This window comes from Myotis nattereri, assembly GCF_964212035.1.
Source record: "Myotis nattereri genome assembly, chromosome: 11".
In the NCBI taxonomy this organism is placed as follows: Eukaryota; Metazoa; Chordata; class Mammalia; order Chiroptera; family Vespertilionidae; genus Myotis; species Myotis nattereri.
This window is the reverse complement of record NC_138086.1, coordinates 22,493,691-22,518,241: the sequence shown is the minus strand read 5'-3', so window position 1 is coordinate 22,518,241 and position 24,551 is coordinate 22,493,691. Positions and strand designations below refer to the sequence as shown.

Genomic DNA, 24,551 nt, shown 5'->3' with positions numbered 1-24,551 from the left:
TTCAGCAGTTTTGTTAGGTACTTGGGTGTGGAATTCTTTGAGTTTGTTTTGTATATGATTCACTAAGTTGCTTGAAACTAGAAAGTTATGTCTTTCTCCAAATTTAGAAGTTTTCAAACATTATTTATTCAAAAAGTTTATTTTTGGCACCAATCTCCTTTCTCCTCTTCTTCAGGTATTCCAATGACATTGATCTATTCCCATAGGACATAAAATTAACATACAAAAATCAGTAGCCTTCATGTAAACAAACAACACACAGAACCTCACTACAACAACACATAAGATTAAACACTTAGGAATAATTTTGACAATAAATGCACAAAACTTATATGAAGTAAAAAAAATTTAAGCCCTGAAAGACTCAAAGTATATTTGAACAAATGTAAAGATACCTGCTGCTTTTGAATAGGTCAACATTATAAAGATTTTAATCCTCCCTAAATTAATTTATAAATTCAGTGTAATCCCAGTAAAAAAAAAAAAGACTCTATTATGGATTTAGAAAGTTTGATACTAAAATTCATGTGGAAAAGCAAGCAGGTTGGAGAAAACTGGAAAAGGAAAACCATGGGGGAGGGATTAATTCTCCCAGCCTGTAAATATTAAGGCCTGTAAAGTTAAAACAGAATGGTGGTACTGATACATGAGTAGACAGATACACCAATGGAATAAAACGTGTGATGACTTTGTAATGTTTCACCTCTGCCATGCTGATCTGCATTTTCCAGAATTCTCTGATACAAATGGAAAGTACAGAATTAAACCCAAATATACATGGAAATTTAGTATATGACAAAGGTGGCCTCTCTCTCTCTACTCACTGGGGTAAACTTGTATTTTTCAATACATGATTCTGGGACAACTGAATAGCCGCTTGGAAAAGTTAAAATCAGATCCATATTTTACATCATACACATGAATAAGCTCTAAATGGATAAGGAATATAAATAAAAAAGTAAAACCATGCAATTACTAGAAGAAAACATGAGTGTATTCCTCTTTAATGATGGTGTAGGGCAATGGTCGGCAAACTGCGGCTCACGAGCCACATGCGGCTCTTTGGCCCCTTGAGTGTGGCTCTTACACAAAATACTGACTTCTGCGCATGGGCCACGAAGTTTCAGTCGCACTGTATGTGCGCACCCGCACGTGGTATTTTGTGGGAGAGCCACACTCAAGGGGCCAAAGAGCCGCATGTGGCTCGCGAGCCGCAGTTTGCCAACCACTGGTGTAGGGAAAGGCTTTGTTAATTATGACTAAATTCCAGGAACAATGAAAGAAAAGACTGATAAATTTGATTATATAATTTTTTTAAAATTACATGGGAAACCACTGTAAAATATAGGACGAATAAGGGGCTTGCATTAGTCCAAGTTGTGGTACCCAGTTATTCTTAATTTATTGCCATGGTGCTCTATACGACATTGCCATGTATTTCATGGCAGAAGCGGCATGACGGTGGCTCAAGACTAGGAGATCCAATAGTTTTACCATGTTCTGCTTCTAGGAGCAGACACCCCAGTGCAGTGATGGGATAGCCTACTGAATACTCACTGAGGTAGTAGGCTGCAGATAGGACCCTGTTAGGTTGGGGAATTCTCTTCCAGGATGCAGGCCAGGCTATGGTACTGTCACCAATAGATACATTTGGTTACTTAAAAATATATAGATATCTAAAATTAAAAAATAATCTGCCAATCGGAAAGATTCTCAAGTTATGTTACTAAGTAAAAAAGGAAGGTACCAGAAGAGTGGGGACCCCATTAGCATGCATTTTAATAAATCTCTGTGGTTTTCCATATATTTTTAAAACTGTGGTACTATAGGCTAGGGTGCATGAGGGGAGACTTAGACCTGATATTTTTTACCTTTATGAATATTTTGAAAGTGTATCTGTTACATAAATGAAATACTTTTATAATTGAAAAAAGAATGAAATTGAAGGACTAACAGTTATTCACAACTCTCTTCTTGGTGTCCTAATGGAGTACGTTGGAGGTGTGGCCATGAGGGGAGCTGAGCAAGGGAGAGGGATAGTCATGTTAGGGGTAGTGTCAGTGCACGAGGATGAGTGAAGGAAGGGTAATAGGGTGAATAATGTAAAGGCCAAATACCTCTTTAAAGTATAAACATAGAATTTAGTAGCTCAGTCCACACTACTCTGGCCTGTTTTTGAAATGAGGCAGAAAAGTCTAAAGTCATTGACAATTGTTATTTTAGAAAGCCATGGCTGGAGAGAGTGACCTCATCATTTCAGTCAGTTCAATTACTTTTTTAAGTTTTTAATTTATTGATTTGAGAGAGAGAGAAATAAAAGAAACATTGATTTGTTGTTCCACTTGTTTGTACATTCATTGGTCAGTTCTTGTATGTGCCCTGACCAGATGTTAAACCTGGATCCTTCGTGTATCAGGACGATTCTCTAACCAACTGAGCTACCCACTGTGTCAGTGTCCCCTCTGCCATATGAGGGCCAGTGTCTTTTAAAGTGTTACGTCTGATAATGGTGGGTTTTTAGGATTTGGGGAGATTTCAGCCCAGGGCTCTGAATAATATCTCATCTTTATTTTTTATTTAAAAAATATTTTTATTGATTTCAGAGAGGAAGGGAGAGGGAGAGAGAGACAGAAACATCAGTACCAATGATGAGAGAGAATCATTGGTTGGCTGCCTACTGCATGCCCTACACTGGGGATCGAGCCTGCAATCTGGGCATATGCCCTGACCAGGAATCAAACCGTGACCTCCTGGTTCATAGGTCAGTGCTAAACCACTGAGCCACGCCGGCTGAGCATCTTTATTTTTTTATGCCAATTGTCAGTATCTAAAATATGGTTTATGTGGTTATTATCTCTCTGTTACTGCTAGAATATAAGCTCCATGAAGACAAAGTCTTTGTTTAGCTCGCTGCTGTCTTCTACCCAATAATTTTAATGTTTATCCAAGAAGACACTCAATAAATATTTGTTGAATCAATAGCTGTGTTGAGATAGTTATGGGGTTAAGTGGAATTAGCTAAGGCTGGACTCCACAAGAGGGAAGACTTGACTCTAATTGATTTCACAGTAACTAATTTGATTTTTCTTAGTCTCACCAAGGACATGACAGGAAAGGAAGATGTGTACCGGGGCCCGGCCATCAGGGCTCTCTGCAGAATCACTGACGTAAGTTCTTGTTTTGCTGGGGTGTTGAGCGGGAGGGCGGGGGAGGGGGGGCGGTGTGTGGTGGTGGTGTCACTGTTTATCTGCAGGAGGCCATGTAATTGAGTAGGATTCCCTAGTCTGGCTCTGTGAATCTTCAGTACAGGCACACCACCTCGTTTTACTGTGCTTCACAGATACTGCATTTTTTTTTTTAGACATAATGCTATTCTTACACACTTAATGACTACAGTGTAGTGTAAACATAACTTTTATATACTCTGGGAAACCAAAAGAATTCATGTGACTTGCTTTATTGTGGTACTTGCATTATTGCGTGGCCTGGAACCTGCAGTATCTCTGAGATATGTCTGTGTAAGAGAAACAGGACCACCAGAAAGGCTTTTGTGGTTCCAGGCTTCTTTTCTTTCAAATGTTTTTTTTCCTTTTGTTTATTTAGAGTAGTCTATTTCTTTCTCTGTTTGCCCTCATAGACTTTTGTTATAGCCAGGGCACATTGCTTACAGGAAACAAAAAAACATTTGAATTTAGCTTTAAAAAGAAGTGTTCTTACAAAATATAGAGCGCTCAGAATTTGAGGTACAACTTAGAACCAGAAGCCAGCGCAAGTAAGGAACCCAGCGGCAAGATTTCTTAGATACTCACTGTTATGATCCATCATTTGCCAGACTCAAGCCTCATCATTCAAATAGTTCAGGAAGACAACCTGGTTAGTCATCAGCCAGCCCAGTAGCTTGTATACACCTATATCTGACTCAGTCTGTTACATCTGGAGAGATGAGGGTACATAGTGTGCTAGGATGTCCATTTCTTGGAACTGTGAGTAGGAAAGGTTAAAATGGAGGGCAGGCTGGGCACTGATAAACAAATAATATTTCAGGTATACTAATGCATGGGTATATGTTTGTAATCCTCTCAAGTTTTAAAACTTGAGCAGGATCAAATGGTAAATCTGGATTCTAGAAGGAATAATAGAAATGCTTTAATATTTTAATAAAACAGTTACTCAGCTATTTTATTGTGGTTATTTTTGTTTTTAGCATTAAGTGGGTGACATAAGACTTGATGATAACAGTGCTAGCAAAAGGACTCTCTTCTAAAAATCTCTTTCAGTCTGTTTACATATCTTCATGGGCCAGCACCTTTCCAGTGCTAAGCTTTCTTCCAGTTAAATTAAAAAGAACTCTATTTTCAGAGGATTTTGTATTGAGAGCTCACTATAGTAGTATATCAAACATTTAATTATGTATATAAAATAATCAGATTACACTTGATTTGTAAGACTCTCTGGGATCCATATAAAACAGATCCCCTTCACATAGAGCAGTGGTTCTCAACCTTCTGGCCCTTTAAATACAGTTCCTCATGTTGTGACCCAACCATAAAATTATTTTCATTGCTACTTCATAACTGTAATGTTGCTACTGTTATGAATCGTAATGTAAATATCTGATGTGCAGGATGGTCTTAGGCGACCCCTGTGAAAGGGTTGTTCGACCCCCAAAGGGGTCGCGACCCACAGGTTGAGAACCGCTGACATAGAGGAATTTTCAGGATTTTAAAAGCACCTTTCGTCCTCGTCTAGGAGTTTCCTTTACAACATCCTTGGTAGGTTGAACCCTGCTTATGTGTTTCCTCAAATTGGAGCTCTCCACTTTGAGACAGTTTATTTCATTGTTGAATAGTTATTTGTCTTCCTTACATATAGATGTCCCTTCTTGAAGCTCCCACTGGGATGTCTGGGTTCTGCTGGATGGGCTATGATTGCTCTATTATATGCTAATCCTTTTTAATGCAGTCTAAGTATTTACACAGAAACTAATATATGACTGGTTTTCGTAAATTATTTTGAAGTGGTAATATAGTGTGAAAATGTTTTGCTTCAACAACTTTTCTCTCTGAATTTTATTAGGGAACATTGCTGCAGGCCATTGAAAGATACATGAAGCAGGCCATTGTGGATAGAGTCCCCAGTGTATCCAGCTCAGCATTGGTGTCTTCCTTAGTAAGTGAGCAAGACAGTGGCTGCCTAGTTCTTGCGCATGGTCCAGTTTCTAGTTGCAAAAGCGAAGTGATTCTCTCACAAGTGAAACATTAAAAAAATATGTGTATATCTCTATTACTTTATCCAAGAATGTTTTGTCTGCCAGGGGAGCATTGAGCTATTAAAATGGGCAGTTCAAAACGTGAAATTGTCATGGGCTTATAAGGTTTTGGTAATCAGAAAGTTATGTTTTACACATAATAAAGATGGGAAGTATGGGTCAGGGAAAGACAGGGAAGAAACTGAGGGTTGATCTCTCTTATTTTTTTTTTTTAAATACTTATTTTAAGTGGGGGGGGGGGGGGAGAGAGAGAGAGAGAGAGAGAGAGAGAGAGAGAGAGAGAGAGAGAGATATTAATTTGAACCTGCAACCTTGGCCTAGAAGATGATGCTCTAATCCACTGAGCTACCCAGTCAAGGCTCTCAATCTCTTTTTTTTTTAAATCTTCTGTTATGACCTGCACTTTTACCTCTTGCCTCTTGATTCTCTACTTTCCTTCACAGTGTCCTTCAATCCAAAGTCTCCTGTCCCACTTCAAAAATTTTCTCCCAGGAAGTAGCCTGTTCTTTTTCTTTTTTATCAAAACAAAATTTATTACTTACAATCTATCGCACTGCATTTAATTAACATTGATTACTAATGTGTAAATGGATTTAATCATCTGAATCACAGGAGTTACCTGGTTCTGGCATATAATTGACCAAGAGAATATAGTGGCTCTCTGATTTTTTCTTCTAGGTGAGTTTCCTAGAAGTAGAACTTATAATGTTAACATTATTAAAGCACTATCCATCCCTTCCTGTCCCTCCCCTCTCCTTACTTCCTTTTACACATCTCTCTGGGCCCACAGGCATATGTTACTCACCTTTCTAGGGAATCTTGGAGAAAGTACTTTTGGTTTCATTACTTGCCTCAGGAGTAGAGATTTGAAATAGACTTATGAAGCTACAAAGTTGTTTCTTTTCTTTTTTTTAAATGTCTTTTGGAAAAGGAACTCATGCTTCTAAACTTCCAGTGACCATGCCTTATCTATTCTCATTTTTTTCTGCCCTTAGCACCTGATGAAGATAAGCTATGATGTAGTTAAGCGCTGGGTCAATGAAGCCCAAGAAGCTGCTACAAGTGACAATATTATGGTCCAGGTATGGATATTGAATTATTTTAGCTTCTGTCTCAAGATCAGCTTTCTTTAACCCTACATTGCAAGGGCAATTTATTGATTCCAAAAAATGAGTATTAGCTAAAGGCTAATATTAAGCAGCCTGTAGTGCATATTCTCAAGTAGGTATCCCACTAATTATGATTACTACCATAGGCCCTGCTAGAGTTCAATTGGAGCTGTAAGAAGGTTAGAGAAAGCTTCTTATATTTAGTAGCAGTTTGAAAGGCTCATTCCAAAGGTCCTTCACAGTGCATTTCAATCCTTTATTTGAAAAGTAAATTGTGAAGAAGGATGTTCAATTCCAGGCTTTTCAGGCCTTGATTATAGTAAACATTATAACAACAGTAAAGAGTAATTTTTACATTGTGAAACTTTAGTACCATTTTGTTGGAAATATCTCCTTTTGATATTCATTAGGCTGTTCCTAATTAAAAGGAACAAGGTTAAATCCTTAACTGGCAATTTTATGTAAAGTACCCCATTTGTGTTTGAGAGGGTACTTATTTATCCCCTTTCTGTGTTTATAACTTCTCATATTATTAGCATACTCAGTTATGAGGAAACACAGTAGTTATTTTTCTCATGGGAAATATTCTCACTCTCCTAATTCCATTATTGTGCCTTTACACAAAGTGCCGTAATTCGTGCACCCCTAAAGCCTTCTTCAGGAGATGTGATCCCTTAACTTCTGACATGGTCACAGGTCATTTAAAGCCACTCGAAGGCCTGCCACACTGGTAAAGACATGGACCTGACACCTTTGTACTAAGGATGAGTGGGGCAAGGCTGACCTGCCAGATGTACCCTCAGATTGTATGTTACCTTCTTAAGACTTCTCCAATCTAAATTTACACTTTCTGGGGATAAATTTGAAACTCCTATCCTTTCAGTCTTTCCTGTGTTTGATTCAAAGTGAAAAAGCTATACTATCTGTATACTTTTGACCTGAGAATCTTTTGATTAAAAATCTAGTTCCATACGATTCTACTTTCATGTAATTTTGTCTTCTTCCTACTCAGTTTCATGTACGATTCTACTTTCATGTAATTTTGTCTTCTTCCTACTCAGTTTTATGTATGTTACATTCTTTTTCTTATTCTTTAGTACCATGCATTGGGAGTCCTGTATCACCTTAAAAAGAATGATCGCCTTGCTGTTTCTAAGATGTTAAATAAGTTTACAAAATCCGGTCTCAAATCACAATTTGCTTACTGCATGCTGATCCGAATTGCCAGTCGCTTACTAAAAGAAAATGAAGAGGGGTAAGTGTCTTCATCTAAACTTAAGTAATTTTTCCTTTGCTGGTAAATATGCCTCAGAATTTATTTCCTTAATGAATATTTTTTGGGCATTGCTGACTTTACAGATTTTATATTTTCTGGATTAAAAAAAAATCATGGAATTCCAAGTAAAACAACTTCTAAAAAAATTTAATATATGCTCTGGTATATGTATTTAATAGATTATGATTATTAATAGTATAATAACACATTGACCCGAAACAAAAAATCCTTAAGTGTGGGAACTGGAAGTAACATTAAGAATCTTTTTTATCCTTTTTATTTTTATAAAAGAGACTATTGAAGTATTGTATTTCATTATTTATTTAAATTATTTAAAGGGCAAGAGGGAGAAAAATAGAATTACATATGTAAGGTTCTTATATTTTTCATGAAGCAGTATTATTTGATGGTAGTCTGTGGTAATATAAGGATAAGTACTGTGATCTCTTGAGTACCCACTAAAAACACCTGAAAGATATAAGGTAAATGTTAACAGAGAAGATAAGATAGAATATCCAAAAATATTCAGTTGAGCTTCCTACAGTGGTGGAGTAGCTTGGTCATATTAGCCCTCTTGCAAATAATGATTATATAATCAGCATAAAACTATTACTCCCCCAAAAAAAACAAAAACAAAAACAACAAACACACGAAAAAACAAGAAACCCCACAACTATTTGGAAGTACTAGTGATTCACGAAAAGGAGGCAAAAACTGGAGGGAAGTTGATGCCTGGACAGCCGAAGCTATACTGGGTGAGATTTGGGTATTTCTGGGTAGTCTCCTAGGGCAGTTCCCAATTCCCAGGTGGGATCACAGGAAGATATAGTATTTACTGGACAGAGGGGTCAGAACACAGTTTGAGATTAGAAGAGTGATGAAAACTTAGGGTGGAAAACCTGGAAAGGAAGGAACCACAAATGGGTGAGCCTCAAAATCAACTTTAATCTACAAAAATCGTTGGTTGGCCCATGAACTGTGCACATAACAGGGGAAGACTGTAGGAAACCTGGGGAACAGTAGGAGCTCTGAGCTGAAAGAACTCAGTGGAGAATTCAGTTGCAGCTCACTCTGGAGGAAATAAAGTTTGGAGTTTGAGCCAGGTTGACTGCCTGGTAGAGAAACATCATGCATTCTGGAGTCTTTACCTCGTGTCGTTCACAGTGTCTGTAGTCATGTACCACACAATGCTGTTTTGGTCAATGATGGACCAGATACGATGGATTATAATAAAGCTGAAAATTTCCTATTGCCTAGTGATGTCGTAGCTGTCATAATGTGATAGCACCACACATTACTTGCATGCTTGTGGTGATGCTGATGTAAACAAACCTACTACATTGCCAGTCATGTAAAAGTATAGCACATACAATTATGTACAGCGCCTATTATTTGACAATGATATTAAACAGCTATGTTACTGGTTCATGTATTTACTATACTTTTTATTGTTAGTTTTGGAGGCACTTTTTCTACTTATAAAGAAGTAAGTTTGCAGTAAAACAGTATGTTATGTTATGCAGCAGCAGCTCATTTTTATGTGTCTCTTGATTGTATTATTTTCTCTTGTGCTTGATTTAATTTGATGTTATTTTGTTCATCATGGCCGCTAAGCATACAGAATCCACTACTATTGTTGCCAGTAAGAGGTTATGTTGAGTGGTTGACCTAGAGATGACATTGAAAGTGATTGAAGATGTGAAGGTGGGAAGTCAGTGATGGTTATTGCTCATCCGTCAGGCATGTCCCTTCTATATAATAAAAGCCCAGCAACCATTAAGATGGAATGACCAGTCGACCAGTTGCTGTGATGCTCATTGACCACCAGGGGTCAGGCGCTCAATGCAGGAGGAGGGGAGGGAGGTGCAACGAGGCCTGGAGGTGCATGCTATCGCCCAGGGATCCCAGGAACTGCAAGCCCGGAGCTTGCTTTCCAATAAAAAAATAAACTGAAAAAACAAACAAAAAAACGGCCCAATGCCGCCACCCTGGGAAGAACGGCTCCAGGAGGGAAAGGCTTCCCCAGACCCCACCTAGCCTAGCTGGTGTGTCGCGGGCTCGCAAGGACTCACCTGTGACATGCAGGAAGAGCAGCCCCTCTGACTCTGAAGCCGGTCGCACCAACAGCTGCTCCCTGCCCAGCTCCACGGTGAACTCAGCGCTGCTGGGCTGCCTCGGCTCTGACTTCCAGCTTCTGGCTTCCTGCCTGCCCCTTTGTATACTACATGTGTTTGGAGGCGTGGCTTCAGCCTCCCGGGCCAGTAGTGCCACAGCACAGCCAGAGAGTGGCAGGTCATGGCCAGCAGGGCTACCTGGGCATTGATTTGGCCTCTGACTGACAGCCATGTGCAGTTACACTGTGTGTTTATATTTGTAGGGAAGCAGGGCAGCCCACTTCTGCCACTCGCCTCACCTTCTAGGTTAAGAAAGGCTGGCTGATCTCCGTGTTTCTCCTATCCAGAATCAAAACCTCTTGGGGATGAATGATCCCAGCAATGGCTCCACCACACACTTGGTGTGACTGTCACAGACATTCCCAGTCATTACAGCCCATTCCTCAGCCCCCAGTGCCCTGCTCCACCCACTGCCACTCCTCACCTGTCACTTCCTGAAGACCACCTGATGTTGTCCTATTAGAAATGTGAGCAAGATCTCAAATGCCCCCCTGGCAATAGCTCCCTTGCCTTACCTTTCTTCCTCTAAAAACCTTGCATTTTAAAAATATATATTTGGTTGATTTCAGAGAGGGAAATAGAGATAGGAACATCAATGATGACAGAGAATCATTGATTGCCTGCCTCCTGCACGTTCCAAAGTGGGGATCGAAACCTCCCCCGGTCCCTCCTCCCATCCCTCCCCTGGCCAGCAGGCCCCCGGTGGCGCTGTGGCACCAAGGGAAGGAGGAGGGGAGAGGCTGGGAACCACAGGGTGGTGGGGTGCTGAGGGCAGTGTCGGAGTCTGGCGTCTGTTCCTTCTGCGCCCGGCCCAGCAGTAGTAACCTCCTCTCCTGACCCCGCCGGGGCCTTTGGGCCCCAATCAGCCTGGTCCGGATTGCCTGCCAGGTCTAGGTACCCCACCCGTGCATGAATTTCGTGCACCAGGCCTCTAGTCCTATATAATAAAAGCCTAATATGCAAATCAACCAAACGGCGGAATGACCAGTGGTTGCTATGATGCACACTGACCACCAGGAGGCAGACACTCAATGCAGGAGCTGCCCCCAGCCTGCAGGCCTGAGGCCAGCCAAGGCGGTTGCCAATGGGGGCCCCCCAATTGCCCTGCCAGTTTCCCCAAAGAGGGAGGCGACCTGCGGTGGGGGAGAGGCCGGCGAGTGGCCAGCTCCAGGCCGGCTAAGGCCGGTGCCAGTGGGGGCCCCACAATTGCCCCACCAGTCGCCCCACAGATCAGCCTTCATTGCCAGCCAGGTCTAGGGTCCTTACCCATGCATGAATTTTGTACATCGGGCCTCTAGTTCCACTATAAGAAGAACAGGAACAGTGTCTTGGCTGGTTTGGCTCAGTGGATAGAGTGTCGGCATGCAGACTGAAGGGTCGTGGGTTCATTTCAGGTCGAGGGCACATACCTCAGTTGCAGGCTCAGTCCCTGGCTTCAGTCAGGGCACGTGTGGAAGGCAACCAATTGATGTGTCTCACATTGATGTTTATCTCTCTGTCTTTCCCTCTCCCTTCCACTCTCTGTAAAAATCAATGGAAGTGTATTCTTGGGTAAGGATTAACAAAAAAACAAAAAACAAGAACAGTGACAGACGCTGTTAAATGATTGCTTTATTGAAGGCAATGGGAATAACAAAAAATGTCAGATGTGGAGAAACTTCTAATGACCTGGATTAAAAGCTAGACATAGAAGTGTACTCCTCTCAGCATCATGATAATCATGGCCAAAGCAAAAAAAATCCGTGATGTTGAAAGAAAAGGCTGGACATGACTATCGCGTTGAATTTACCACTAGCTCTGGGTGGTTTAAACCAGTGGTTGCTAACCTTTCAGACCTCACGGTCCACCAGTGGTCCACAGTCCACTGGCTGGCGACTGCTGGTTTAAATGATTAAGAATGGTTGTTCATTCCATAATGTGAAAGTGAGTGGTGAGTCTGCAAGTGCTGATGTGAAGGCAGCTAAAGAATTTTGGAAAATTCTAGATAAGCTGGTTGTGGAGGAAAGTGACTTTCCAGAGCAAATATTCAATATGGATGAAACCTCTCTGTTCTGGAAACGGATGCCTGAAAGGAGTTTCATCCATAGGAGACCAAGTCAGTGCCAGGTTTCAAGGCTTTTAAGGACAGGATAACAGTCTTGCTCGGGGCAGTGTCGCAGGCTGCAAAGGGAAATCCTGGATGATCTGGCACAGTGAGAACCCCAGTGCCCTCAAGCATGTCAGTAAGCACACACTGCAAGCATACTACAGGGGCACTAAGAAGTCATAGATGACCCAGCTCTTCTTACAAGATATTCTCCTGAATTGCTGTGCCAGTGAAATGGAGAGGTACTGTTTAGAGAATAACATACCTTTCAAGATTTTGCTTATTGGACCTGGGATCCAAACCTTTTGGCTGTATTACATAGCATGCCAGCAGCAGGACTCTCCATGTGAGCTTCCATGGGTGGGGAGTACCAGTCCCTCTGCTGGCATGATGGGAAGGAGCTGAGTCCAAGCGTTGTGGTTGACTAGAATTGATTGCCTTATACCAAGCATGTCAAACTCAAAGGTAACACAGGCCAAATAACCAAGTTTTAAGTTTCTGTGGGCCGCAAAAACACACACAAACAAAACCTTCAATTTTCATAGAAACATAAGTTTATTTCGATGGAGACATGCTGAATACAAAGGGCTGAAATAAATGAGTCATCGTTAACATAAAATAATAGAACATTTTAGTAAAAATATTTTTTCTTGAACATTAACTTACCAGACACTGAATAACTGCACAAATTCATAAGCATAATGCAAATAAACCTACTTTTCTTGTTCTCCAAAAGCGAAATATTTTCCGCTGCACACACCAAACAATTTAGTACAAGACTAATGACATGGCAATCAGCTGCTAAAATATTCGCTGCTAGTATTAGTGGAGAGAAATGGTGTGCCTGCACGTAAGGGAAATGAATGCAACACGATTATAGTAATCAGTCATTAGCGAATGTTGTAGTTTGTTATTAATAATCCTATATAATAAAAGCCTAATATGCAAATCAACTGAACAGGAGAACAACTGGTCGCTATGATGCGCACTGATCACCAGGGGGCGGACGCTCACGCAGGAGCTGCCCCCAGCCTGTAGGCCCCGACTGGCAGTGGCAGTGGGGGGCGGGGCCAGTGAGTGGGCAGCGCCAGGCCAGCCAAGGTGAGTGCCAGCAAGGGCCCCCCATTCGCCCTGCTGATCACCCCACAGATCAGCCCTGATTGCCGGCCAGGCCTAGGGACTCTACCCGTGCACAAATTTCGTGCACCAGGCCTATAGTTATGTGTAACAGGATATTGTAGAAATTAAGTTACGAAATTTTTATTAAAATGTTTCTTACATACTATTGTATTGGCTGGGCCGCAAAAATATTTGTTGTGGGCTGCATGTGGCCTGCGAGTTTGACATGCTTGCCTTACATATTTGGTTGAGTCCAGTTGTTTTGAGGTTCATAGGAATCCAACTTCTTTTTTGGTAGCCAGCTGATCAGTTTTGGATAAAATTATCCTTATCCCTCACTGGTTAAACTCACTTGTTAATTCTCAGAATTTCTCTGGCAATTCTTTTTGGTTTTGTATGTATGTTATCATAGATGGCATTTCAAAAAATTTATTTTTTATTATAAACTTCTCTTTTAGTATTGTATTGCCTTTACCACAGCCCATAACTTTTGGTATGTCATGTTTTTGTTTGTCTCATGGTATTTTCTAATTTCCCTTTTGATTTCTTCTTTGACCCATTGGTGGTTCAACAATGTGCTGTTGTTTAATTTCCACATATTTGTAAATTTTCTAGTTTTCCTCCTGTTAATTGATTTCTAGTTTCATTCCATTGTGGTTGAAAAAGATACTTGGTATGATTTAAATCTTAAATGTATTAAGACTTGTTTTGTGTGGCCTAATGTGATTTTTATCCTGGAAAATGTTCTGTGTGCACTTAAGAATGGAATGTTCTGTGTGTAGGTCCATTTGATCATAGTGTTTCAGTTCATGAACAGAGACCGTTTCTTCATTTATTTAGACTTCACAGCAGGGTTTTGTAGTTTTCACTGTAAAAGTCCTGAATTATTTTTATTAAATTTATTTCTAAGTATTTTATTCGTTCTGATGCTATAAAAATAGAATTGCATTAATTTTGTTTTGGATTTATTGTTGGCAATAAATAGAAATACAGTTGTCTTGCATGTTGGTTTTGTATCCTGTAACCTTTGTATGGTCATTTACTTCTGTGTATGTGTGTTTCTTGGGATTTTCTGTGTACGGAATCATGTTGTTTGTGAAAAAGAGTTTTCTTCCTTTCCAACCGGGATATCTTTAATTAATTTCTTCCTCTCCTTCTTTTCCTCTCCCTTTCCCTCCACTCTAACATGAATTGATTTTTTGTTAAACCAATTTTGCATTCCAGGGATAAATACCACTTAATTATGGTACATAATTCTTTTTACATATTGCTAGATTCAGTTTGTTGATATTTTGTTAGGAGTTTTGTGTCTGTGTCAGGAGGGATATTGATTTGCAGTTTTTACATGAAAATTTGTTTTTGTTCGGGTAATATTGGCATCGCAACATTAGTTAGGAAGCAGTGTGCCCACCTTATTTTCTAAAAGAGTTTGTGAGGGATTGGTATTATTTCTTTACATATTTGATAGAATTAACCAATGAAGTCATTGGGACCTATGCTTTTCTTTGAGGGAAGATTTTAAATAACTAACTCATAGGTCTATTTAGATTTTGTATTTCTTCGTGAATCAGTTTTGGTAGTTTGGTATTTCTGGGAACTTGTCCATTTCATCTATGTTATTTCATTTGTTGGCATATAGTTTATTATATGCCTTTATAATAATTTCAATTCCTTTATGGTCAGTAATTTGTGTTGTTTCTTGGTTGGTCTAGTTCAGTGGTCGGCAGCCTCATTAGTCAACAGAGCCAAATATCAACAGTACAACGATTGAAATTTCTTTTGAGAGCCAAATTTTTTAAACTTAAACTATATAGGTAGGTACATTGTTATTAATCTAATTAGGGTACTCCTAAGCTGGCCTTTGCTAAAAACGTCCTCAATCTGATTGAGGTACGTTCGCTGAGGTTGACCCCTTCCAACTCTCCAATCCACACTGGTCTTGTATACTTGTTTCGTCTTTCTCCTTTCGTTCATCCTTTCTAGATGTCCAAACCATCTCAACATACCTTTCTCAATCCTCGACACTACATCTTCTTTCACTCCACAACGTTCCCTAAAATTAACTTAATAAACTTTACTTAAAGTTTTAAGTCAACTTCGCACTGTACGTGCGTGCCCGCACGTGGTATTTTGTGGAAGAGCCACACTCAAGGGGCCAAAGAGCTGCATGTGGCTTGCAAGCCGCGGTTTGCCGACCACTGATCTAGTTGAACATTTGTCAATTTTGTTGATCTTTTCAAAGAACTAACTTTGGGTTTTATTGATTTTTAAAAATTATATTTCTTCATTCTAGTCCACTAATCTTTGCACTGATCTTTTAAAATGAAATTTGTTGGGGTGACATTGGTTAATAACATTTAAGTGTAAAGTGTACAATTCTCTAATATGTCATCTGTATATTGCATTGCATGCTCACCACCTACAGTCTAGTCTCCCTCCATCACCGTATATTTGGCCCCCTTTACCCTCTTCATTCTCCCCAAGCCCCTCTTTTTTTCTGGTAACCTTCTGTTGACTGCCTATGAGTCAGTTTGCTTTATTTTGTTCATTTGTAGCTTTCTGTTTTGTAATCCACACATAAATGAAATTATATAAAATCCATATTATTTCCATATGACTTACTTTGCTTGGCATGATACTCTGAAGATTCATCTATGTTGTCCCAAATAACAGTATTTCATCCTTTCTTATGGCTGAGTAGTATTCCATTGCATATATGTACCACATCTTTATTCTATCATCCATCAAAAAACACTTAGGCCCAGCTGGTGTGGCTCAGTGGTTGAGCGTCAACCCATGCACCAAGATGTTGGTTCTGGTCACATCCCTGGGTTGTGGCTTGTTCCCCAGTGTGGGGCGTGCACGAGGCAGCTGATCAATTTTTCTCTTTCCCTCTTCCTTCCTCTCTCAAATCAATAAAAACATGTTAAAAAAAAAGAAAAAGAAAAATGGGGAAGGAACACTTCTCAACACATTAAAAAAAACAACAACCCCATTTAAGTTGCTTCCATGTCTTGGCTACTGTGCATAATTCTGCAATGAACATATGGGTGCATATATCTTTATGAATAAATGTTTTCAAAATTTTCAGGTAGATACCCAGAAGGGGGATGCTGGGTCATATGGTATCTCTATTCTTAATTTTTTGAGGAACCTCCATACTGTTTTACATAGAGGATGACCTAATTTACATTCCCAATAGCAGTGTATGAGGGTTCCTTTTTTGCCTCATCTTCTCCAACACTTTTTATTTCTTGCCTTATTGATTAAAGCCATTCTAACAGGTGTGAAGTATTTCATTGTGGTTTTAATTTCCCTGTAGCTAGTGAGGTTGAGCATCTTTTCAGTTATGTTAGCCATTTGTATATCTTTGTGGGAAAAGTGTCTGTTCAGGTCCTCTGCCCATTTTAAAAATAAGATTGTTGGGTTTTTGTTTTTTAGTTCTTTATGTATTTTGAATAAAACCCCTTATAGGAGGTATTGTTTTTAAATATCTTGTCCTATTCAGTTGGTTGCCTTTTTGATTGTTCTTCTTAGATTTTTATTTTTACACATTCTTGTGACATTTCTCTTTGTAGGGAACAGAGGTTAGCAAGGTAAGCCTTTTAGATGAGTCCATTCTCAATGTACATTTTAAACAAACAATATTGAGACAGCCAGTGGGAAGGTGAGAAACATTCCACAAATATGGTTATGTCTAAACAACAATAAATAGGAAAAGACAGTGTCCTCACCCCATCCAACCAAAAAGTTGGTTTCCCTCGTCTCCAGGGTTTTGAAGGACACAGAGCTGTGGGATGACCTGTCACAGCTGCCTCTGGGTGGCCCAGAGACTAGATAACCATCCACAGCTCATGATTCTGTATAGGTAAATACTCTCGCGGGGTATTTCTCAAAGATGTGCATTCTAACAGGGAGATAAGAATGAAGATCTAAGATCTTTATTTTCCAAAAGAGAAGTGGATCCGCCTTTTTGTTTTATTGTTTCTTCTGCTGTGCAGAACCTTTTTAGTTTGATATAGTCCTATTCACTTATTTTTGCTTTTATTTCCCTTGCCTCTGGGATCAAGTTCAATCCTCTTAGACCAAGGTCCATAAGTTGAATACCCATGTTTTTGTCAATGTATTTTATTGACTGAGATCTTATATTAATGTCTTTAGTCATTTTTGAGTTATCTTTTGTGTATGATGTCATATAGCAGTCTTGATGTGGCTTTCCAGTTTTCCCATCACCACTTATTTTTTTTATTATTTTTTTTTATTGCTTTAAGTATTACAAAGAGTGTTGCATATGTCTCCTTTTTTTTCCCCCGCCCTTGACAATCCCCTGGCCTCCCCTACCCCCCAGTGTCTTATGTCCATTGGTTATGCTTATATGCATGCATACAAGTCCTTCGGTTGATCTCTTACCCACCCCCCTCCTGCCCTTCCACCCTCCCCAGCCTTCCTGCTGTAGTTTGACAGTCTGTTCCAGGCAGCTCTGCCTCTGTATCTATTTTTGTTCATAAGTTTATAATGGTCTTTATTATCCAGAAATGAGTGAGATCATGTGATATTTTTCCTTCGTTGACTGGCTTATTTCACTTAGCATAATACTCTCCAGTTCCATCCATGCCGTTGCAAATGGTAAGAGTTCTGCTATGAACATAGGGGTGCATGTATCCTTTCTGACTGGTGTTTCTGATTTCTTGGGATATATTCCTAGAAGTGGGATCACAGGGTCAAATGGGAGTTCCATTTTTAGTTTTTTGAGGAAACTCCATACTGTCTTCCGTAGTGGCTGCACCAGTCTGCATTCCCACCAGCAGTGCACAAGTGTTCCTTATTTTCCACATCCTCTCCAGCACTTGTCATTGGTTGAATTGTTGATGATAGCCGTTCTGACAGGTGTGAGATGGTACCGCATGGTTGTTTTGATTTGCATCTCTCGGATGATTAGCGACTTTGAGCATGTTTTCATATGTCTTTTGGCTTTCTGAATGTCCTCTTTTAAAAGGTGTCTATTTAGGTCCTTTGCCCATTTTTTGATTGGATTGTTTATCTTCCTTTTATTAAGTTGTATGAGTTCCCTATAAATGTTGGAGGTTAAACCCTTATCACTGATAACATTGGCAAATATGTTCTCCCATGTAGTGGGCTTTCTTGTTGTTTTGTTGATGGTTTCTTTTGCTGTGCCAAAACTCTTTATTTTGATGCAGTCCCATTTGTTTATTTTCTCTTTAGTTTCCAATGCCCTAGGAGCTGTATCGGTGAAGAAATTGCTTCGGCATATGTCTGAGATTTTGTTGCCTTTGGATTCTTCTAGTATTTTTATGGTTTCCCGTCGTATATTTAAGTCCTTTATCCATTTTGAGTTTATTTTTGTGTATGGTGTAAGTTGTTGGTCTAGTTTCATTTTCTTGCATGTATCTGTCCAATTTTCCCAACACCATTTATTGAAGAGACTATCTTGACTCCATTGTATGTTCTTGCCTCCTTTGTCAAATATTAATTGAGCGTATTGGTTGGGGCTGATTACTGGGCTCTCTATTCTATTCCATTGATCTATATGTCTGTTCTTGTGCCAGTACCAGGCAGTTTTGAGAACAGTGGCTTTGTAATACAGCTTGATGTCTGGTATTGAGATACCACCTACTTTGTTCTTTCTCAGGATCGCTGCAGCTATTCGGGGTCGTTTTTTATTCCAGATGAATTTTTGAAGAGTTTGTTCTAGGTCTGTGAAATATGCCATTGGTATTTTAATGGGAAGTGCGTTGAATTTATAGATTGCTTTGGGCAGTATGGACATTTTAATGATGTTGATTCTACCAATCCAAGAAGAACATGGTATGTTCTTCCATCTCTTTATGTCTTCCTCTATCTCTTTTTTCAACGTTCTGTAGTTTTCTGAGTAGAGGTCTTTTACCTCTTTAGTTAAGTTTATTCCTAGGTATCTTAATTTTTTTGATGCGATGGTAAATGGGATTGCTTTTTTAGTCTCTCTTTCTGCAAATTCACTATTGGTGTATAGAAATGCCATAGATTTCTTGGCGTTAATTTTGTATCCTGCTACATTGCCGAATTCTTTTATTAAGCCTAATAGTTTTTTGATGGAGTCTTTAGGGTTTTTTAAGCATAATATCATATCATCTGCAAATAAGGACAGTTTTACTTCTTCTTTTCCAATTTGGATGCCTTTTATTTCTTCTTCTTGTCTAATTGCAATGGCTAATACTTCCAGGACTATGTCGAACAGGAGTGGTGAGAGTGGGCATCCCTGTCTTGTTCCTGTTCTTAGGGGAAATGGTGTTAGTTTTTGTCCATTGAGTATGATGTTGGCTGTGGGTTTGTCATATATGGCTTTTATTATGTTGAGGTATGATCCTTCAATTCCCACCTTGCTGAGAGTTTTTATCAAAAATGGGTGTTGAATTTTGTCAGATGCTTTTTCTGCATCAATTAATATGACTATGTGGTTTTTTTCTTTCAATTTGTTTATGTGATGTATCACGTTTATTGATTTGCGGATATTGTACCATCTTTGCATCCCTGGGATAAATCCTACTTGGTCTTGGTGTATGATCTTTCTGATGTACTGCTGGATCCGATTTGCTAGAATTTTGTTGAGGATTTTGGCATCTATGTTCATGAGGGATATTGGCCTGTAATTCTCTTTCATTGTGTTGTCTTTACCTGGTTTTGGTATTGGGGTGATGCTGGCTTCATAGAATGAGCTTGGAAGTGTTCCTTCCTCTTGGATTTTTTGCAGTAGTCTGAGGAGGATAGGTTTTAGTTCTTCCTTGAATGTTTGGTAAAACTCGCCTGTGAAGCCGTCTGGACCTGGGCTTTTGTTTGCTGGAAGCTTTTTGATGACTGCTTTAATTTCTTCCATAGTTATTGGCCTATTGAGATTTTTAGATTCTTCCTGATTAAGTTTTGGAATGTTGTATTTTTCTAGGAATATGTCCATTTCCTCCAGGTTGTCTAGTTTGTTGGAGTAGAGTTGTCCATAGTATTTCTTAACAATCATTTGTATTTCTGTGGGATCTGTTGTTATTTCACCTCTATCATTTCTGATTTTGTTTATTTGGGTCCTTTCTCTTTGCTTCTTGGTGAGCCTGGCTAGAGGTTTGTACAATCTTGTTTATCCTTTCAAAGAACCAGCTCTTGGTTTCATTGATTTTCTGTATTGATTTTTTGGTCTCTATGTCATTTATTTCTGCTCTAATCTTTATTATCTCCTTCCTTCTGCTCACTCTGGGGTTTTCTTGTTGCTGTCTTTCTAATTCTTTGAGCTGTAGATTTAGATGATTTACTACCATTTTTTCTTGTTTTTTGAGGTAGGCCTGTAGAGCTATAAACTTCCCTCTCAGGACTGCTTTCATTGTGTCCCATAAGTTTTGGATTGTTGTGTTTTCATTGTCATTAGTTTCCAGGATGTTTTTAATTTCTACTTTGATCTCACTGGTAACCCAATCATTATTTAGTAACATGCTATTCAGCTTCCAAGTGTTTGAGTTTTTTGGATTGTTTTTATTGTGGTTTATTTCTAATATTATGCCTTTGTGATCTTAGAAGATGCTTGGTATGATTTCAATCTTCTTGTATTTGGGGATACTTTGCTTGTGACCCAATATGTGGTCTATTTTTGAAGATGTCCCATGTGCACTTGAGAAGAACATATATTCTGTGGCTTTGGGGTGAAATGTTCTGAAGATGTCAATTAAGTCCATCTGATCTAGTGAGTCATTTAGGATTGCTGTTTCTTTGCTGATTTTTTGTCTAGAGGGTTTATCCAGTGATGTCAGTGGTGTGTTTAAGTCCCCTACTATGATTGTGTTGTTGTTGATCTCTCCCTTGTTATTTTCCAATAGTTTTTTTATGTATTTGGGTGCTCCTGCATTGGGTGCATATGTTTATCAGGGTTATATCCTCTTGTTGTATTGATACCTTTAATATTATGAAGTGGCCTTCCTTATCTCTTGTTTTGGCCTTCACTTTGAGGTCTATTTTGTCCGATATAAGTATTGCTACCCCAGTTTTTTTTCATTTCCATTTGCCTGAAAGATATTTTTCCATCCCTTCACTTTCAGTCTGTGTGAGTCCCTTTTTCTGAGGTGGGTCTCTTCTAGACAGCATATATATGGGTCATGTCTTTTTATCCATTCAGCCACTCGATGTCTTTTGATTGGAGTGTTTAGTCCATTTACATTTAAAGTTATTATTGAAAGGTACATGCTTGGATTCATTTCTATTTTTGTGCCTGTGGTCTTTCTTACCTTTATATTTCTTCTTTTTACAGCATTCCTTTTAGCATTTCTTGCATTGCTGGCTTGGTAGTGATAAACTCCCTTAGCCTTTTTTTTTGTCTGCAAAGCTCCTGATTTCCCCTTCAATTTTGATTGATAGTCTTGCTGGATAGAGTATTCTTGGATTCAGTCCTTTGCTTTGCAACACTTTGTATACCTCCTTCCATTCCCTTCTAGCTTGATGTGTTTCTGTTGAGAAATCATTTGATAATCTGATGGGGGATCCTTTGTAGGTAACTCTCTGTTTCTCTCTTGCAGCCTTGAAGATTGTCTCTTTGTCTGGTACATTTGCCATTGTTATTATGACGTGTCTTGGTGTGGGTCTTTTGGGGTTCATCTTGCTTGGGACTCCCTGTACTTGTGTAACTTTTTTCTTCCCCATATCTGGGAAGTTTTCTGTCATTATTTCTTCAAATAGATTTTCTAATCCTTGCTGCTCTTCTTGTCCTTCTTGCATCCCTATTATGCATATGTTACTTTTTTTTAATGTTGTCCCAAAGCTCCCTTAGGCTCTCCTCCTGCTTTTTAATTTTTTTCTTCAGTTGCTGTTCAGATTGAGCTTGTTTCTCTGCCTTATCTTCTAACTCACTAATTCGGTCCTCTGCTTCTTCTAGTCTGCTGTTGAAACTTTCCATGGTGTTTTTGATTGTAGCTATGTCACTTTTCATTTCTTCCTGATTCTTGCATAGGTTGTTGATTTTCTCATCCATCCGGTGAATGAATTGTACAACCATTATTCTGAATTCTTTTTCTGTCATGTTGCATGCTTCAACTTAAGTAATTTCCTTTCTTGGCGACTCCTCATTGTCTTTCCTCTGGGTTTTGTGTTGTCTCTTCATTCTGATTATCTCCCGATGGTTCAAATGTCGAGTTGCATGGGCCTGGGCCGCGTGCAGTGGGAGCCTCACACCACCCTAGTGTCACTGAAGAGCTCTGACACTAAGATGTGCTGTTGTTGTGGGTTGGTGGAAACCAGGCTCGCTCAGAGTCAGAGTTGCCAGCGCTCAGTGTGGCTTCGTGTGCGCCCTTAGAATCAGGGACCCTGCCTGCACCATGCTGAAACAGAGACCCCCTCTGGAGCATGTTGAAAATCAGCTCCCCCTAGCGTGTGCCAGGAGTCAGAGTTCCCCAAGAATCCAGTATCAGAGTCTCTGTTGCTTCGGCAACCTTGCATTGAGAATCAGGGTCCCTGTGTGCCCTTGCACCAAGAATTGGAGTCACTGGCTCTTAGTCTGAATGCACAGGGAGTCAGGGATCTCAAGCGCAGGTGATAAGAAACACAGTCAAGTCACTGGTGCTTGGTGCTGCCTTCTGCCCAGAGAATCGGGGTCCCTGGGCCTGTGCTACGCGGGACAACTTCCTGGTGTTTGCGAAATTGCTCCCAGCCCAGGACTCCTGCTGGCACTATGTGGGACCAGTTCCAAGGTGCTTGTGCACTTCCAGGCTAAAGTTCCTGTGGCAGCACTGAGGCCTGGGCAAGGGGTGGGTCTATCAGTTAGTTACTCTGGCGCTGCCGGCAAGCCTGCAGGGAGGGGGATGGGCTCTGTTACTCACGGATCTGCGGTGGGGATTTCCGAACTTTTGGTGTCCACAGGTCTGTAGCTGTGGTCACAGGTCTCTGTCCCCAGTGGCTGCAGGGTCCTGGTATGCGTCTGAGATCAGACTGGGTGGTGCTGAGGCTAGGATCCTAGTCTCAAGCAGCTCTGTTTCCCAAGATGGCGTGATCGCTGTGCCCGTGCTGGCAGCCCAGGAGTGTCTGCGCTGAGAGCGGGGCTCCGCCGCCTAAGACTGCCCGGTTTAGCAGCCCCTTAGAAGACCTGCAGAATCTAACTGTCCCTAGCTCATACACACACACCACACACATCCACATGCTCCTCTATCACTTCCTTGCGCTCTCACACTCTCTCCCTCCCTACCTTCCTGCCAGTCGCCATTTTTTTCTCCCCAATTTATTTCTTGTTGTTGACTTATAATTTTTTCTTTTTGTTGACTTATATTTTAATTTCATTATGGTTGGGGAACATACTTTGATGATTTCTGTCCTTCTGAATGTATTGAAATGTGTTTTATGGTTGGCATTTGATCTATCCTTGACAACTGTCCATATGCACTTGAAAATTGTATATTTATGGTACAGTCATTGGGTTGAATGTTCTAGATTGAGTTGGCTGATTATGTTTTTCAGATCTTCTATATCCTTGATGATTTTCTGTCCAGTTGTTCTATATGTATAGATATCTCCAACTGTTATTGTTAAATGATCTATAATCTACTTTCATTTTGTCAAGTTTTGATTCATGTATTTTGATGCTCTGATGTTAAATTTGTGTATGTAGTTATCATTGTTATGCCATACTGATACATTGACCTCTTTCTCATTATGAAATGTCTTTTTATCTCTTGTAATATTTTTGTCTTAAATTCTATTTTGTCTGATGTTAATATGGCCACTCCTGATCTCTTATGGTTACTGTTTGTATGATATCTTTTCCTTTCACCCTATTTGTATCTTTGAATCTACTGTGAGTTACTTCTAGATAGTATGTAATTGGATTTTACTTTGATTGGGATGTTTAGTTGTATTTATCCTTGCCATTTTTTGTTTGTTCTATGTAAGTCTCTTTTTTGTTTCTCTCTTCCTCTTTGCCTACTTTCTTTTGTGTTAAGTAAACATTTTCAGCATATCCTTTTAATTTCTCTCTGAATATTTTTACTTTTTAGCCATTTTTTCTTAGTCATTACTCTAGGGATTAGAATATACATTTTAATTTTCTACTTCAGATTAATACTAACTTAATTCTAGTAAAATAGAATATTCGCTTTAATATAGTTGCATTTTCTCCCTGCTCTTGTTTGCTATTATTGTCATGTATATTACATGTGTATGTGTAATAAATCCAACAATGTAGTATTATAATTATTGCTTCATACAATTTTATGTATTTTTAAAACAGTTAAGAGAAATGAAAATAAAGAGATCAACCAAAGGACTTGTATGCGTGCATATAAGCATAACCAATGGACATAAGACACTGGCGGATAGGGGAGGTCAGGGGATTGTCAAGGGCGGGGGAAAAAAAGGGACACATATGTAATACCCTTTGTAATACTGTAAGCAATAAAAAAAAAAGAGAAATGAAAATAATGTATCTATATTATCTTTTATATCACTTTATGTATTTACCATTTCTAGTCTCTTTATTTCTTCTTGATTATTCATATCATTGTTT

At 39.5% G+C, this 24,551-nt stretch overlaps 1 protein-coding gene across 1 annotated transcript in view; it reads left to right on the top strand.

Annotated features, from left to right (window-relative positions):
• Positions 1-24,551, top strand: part of COPG2 (COPI coat complex subunit gamma 2) — a 282,874-nt gene that overhangs the window by 38,708 nt on the left and 219,615 nt on the right. The window contains exons 3-6 of the mRNA XM_081102433.1: positions 3,092-3,167; positions 5,077-5,169; positions 6,265-6,351; positions 7,476-7,633. Coding sequence (XP_080958559.1) covers positions 3,092-3,167; positions 5,077-5,169; positions 6,265-6,351; positions 7,476-7,633 — 414 coding nt within the window. The remainder of the gene's footprint in view (positions 1-3,091; positions 3,168-5,076; positions 5,170-6,264; positions 6,352-7,475; positions 7,634-24,551) is intronic.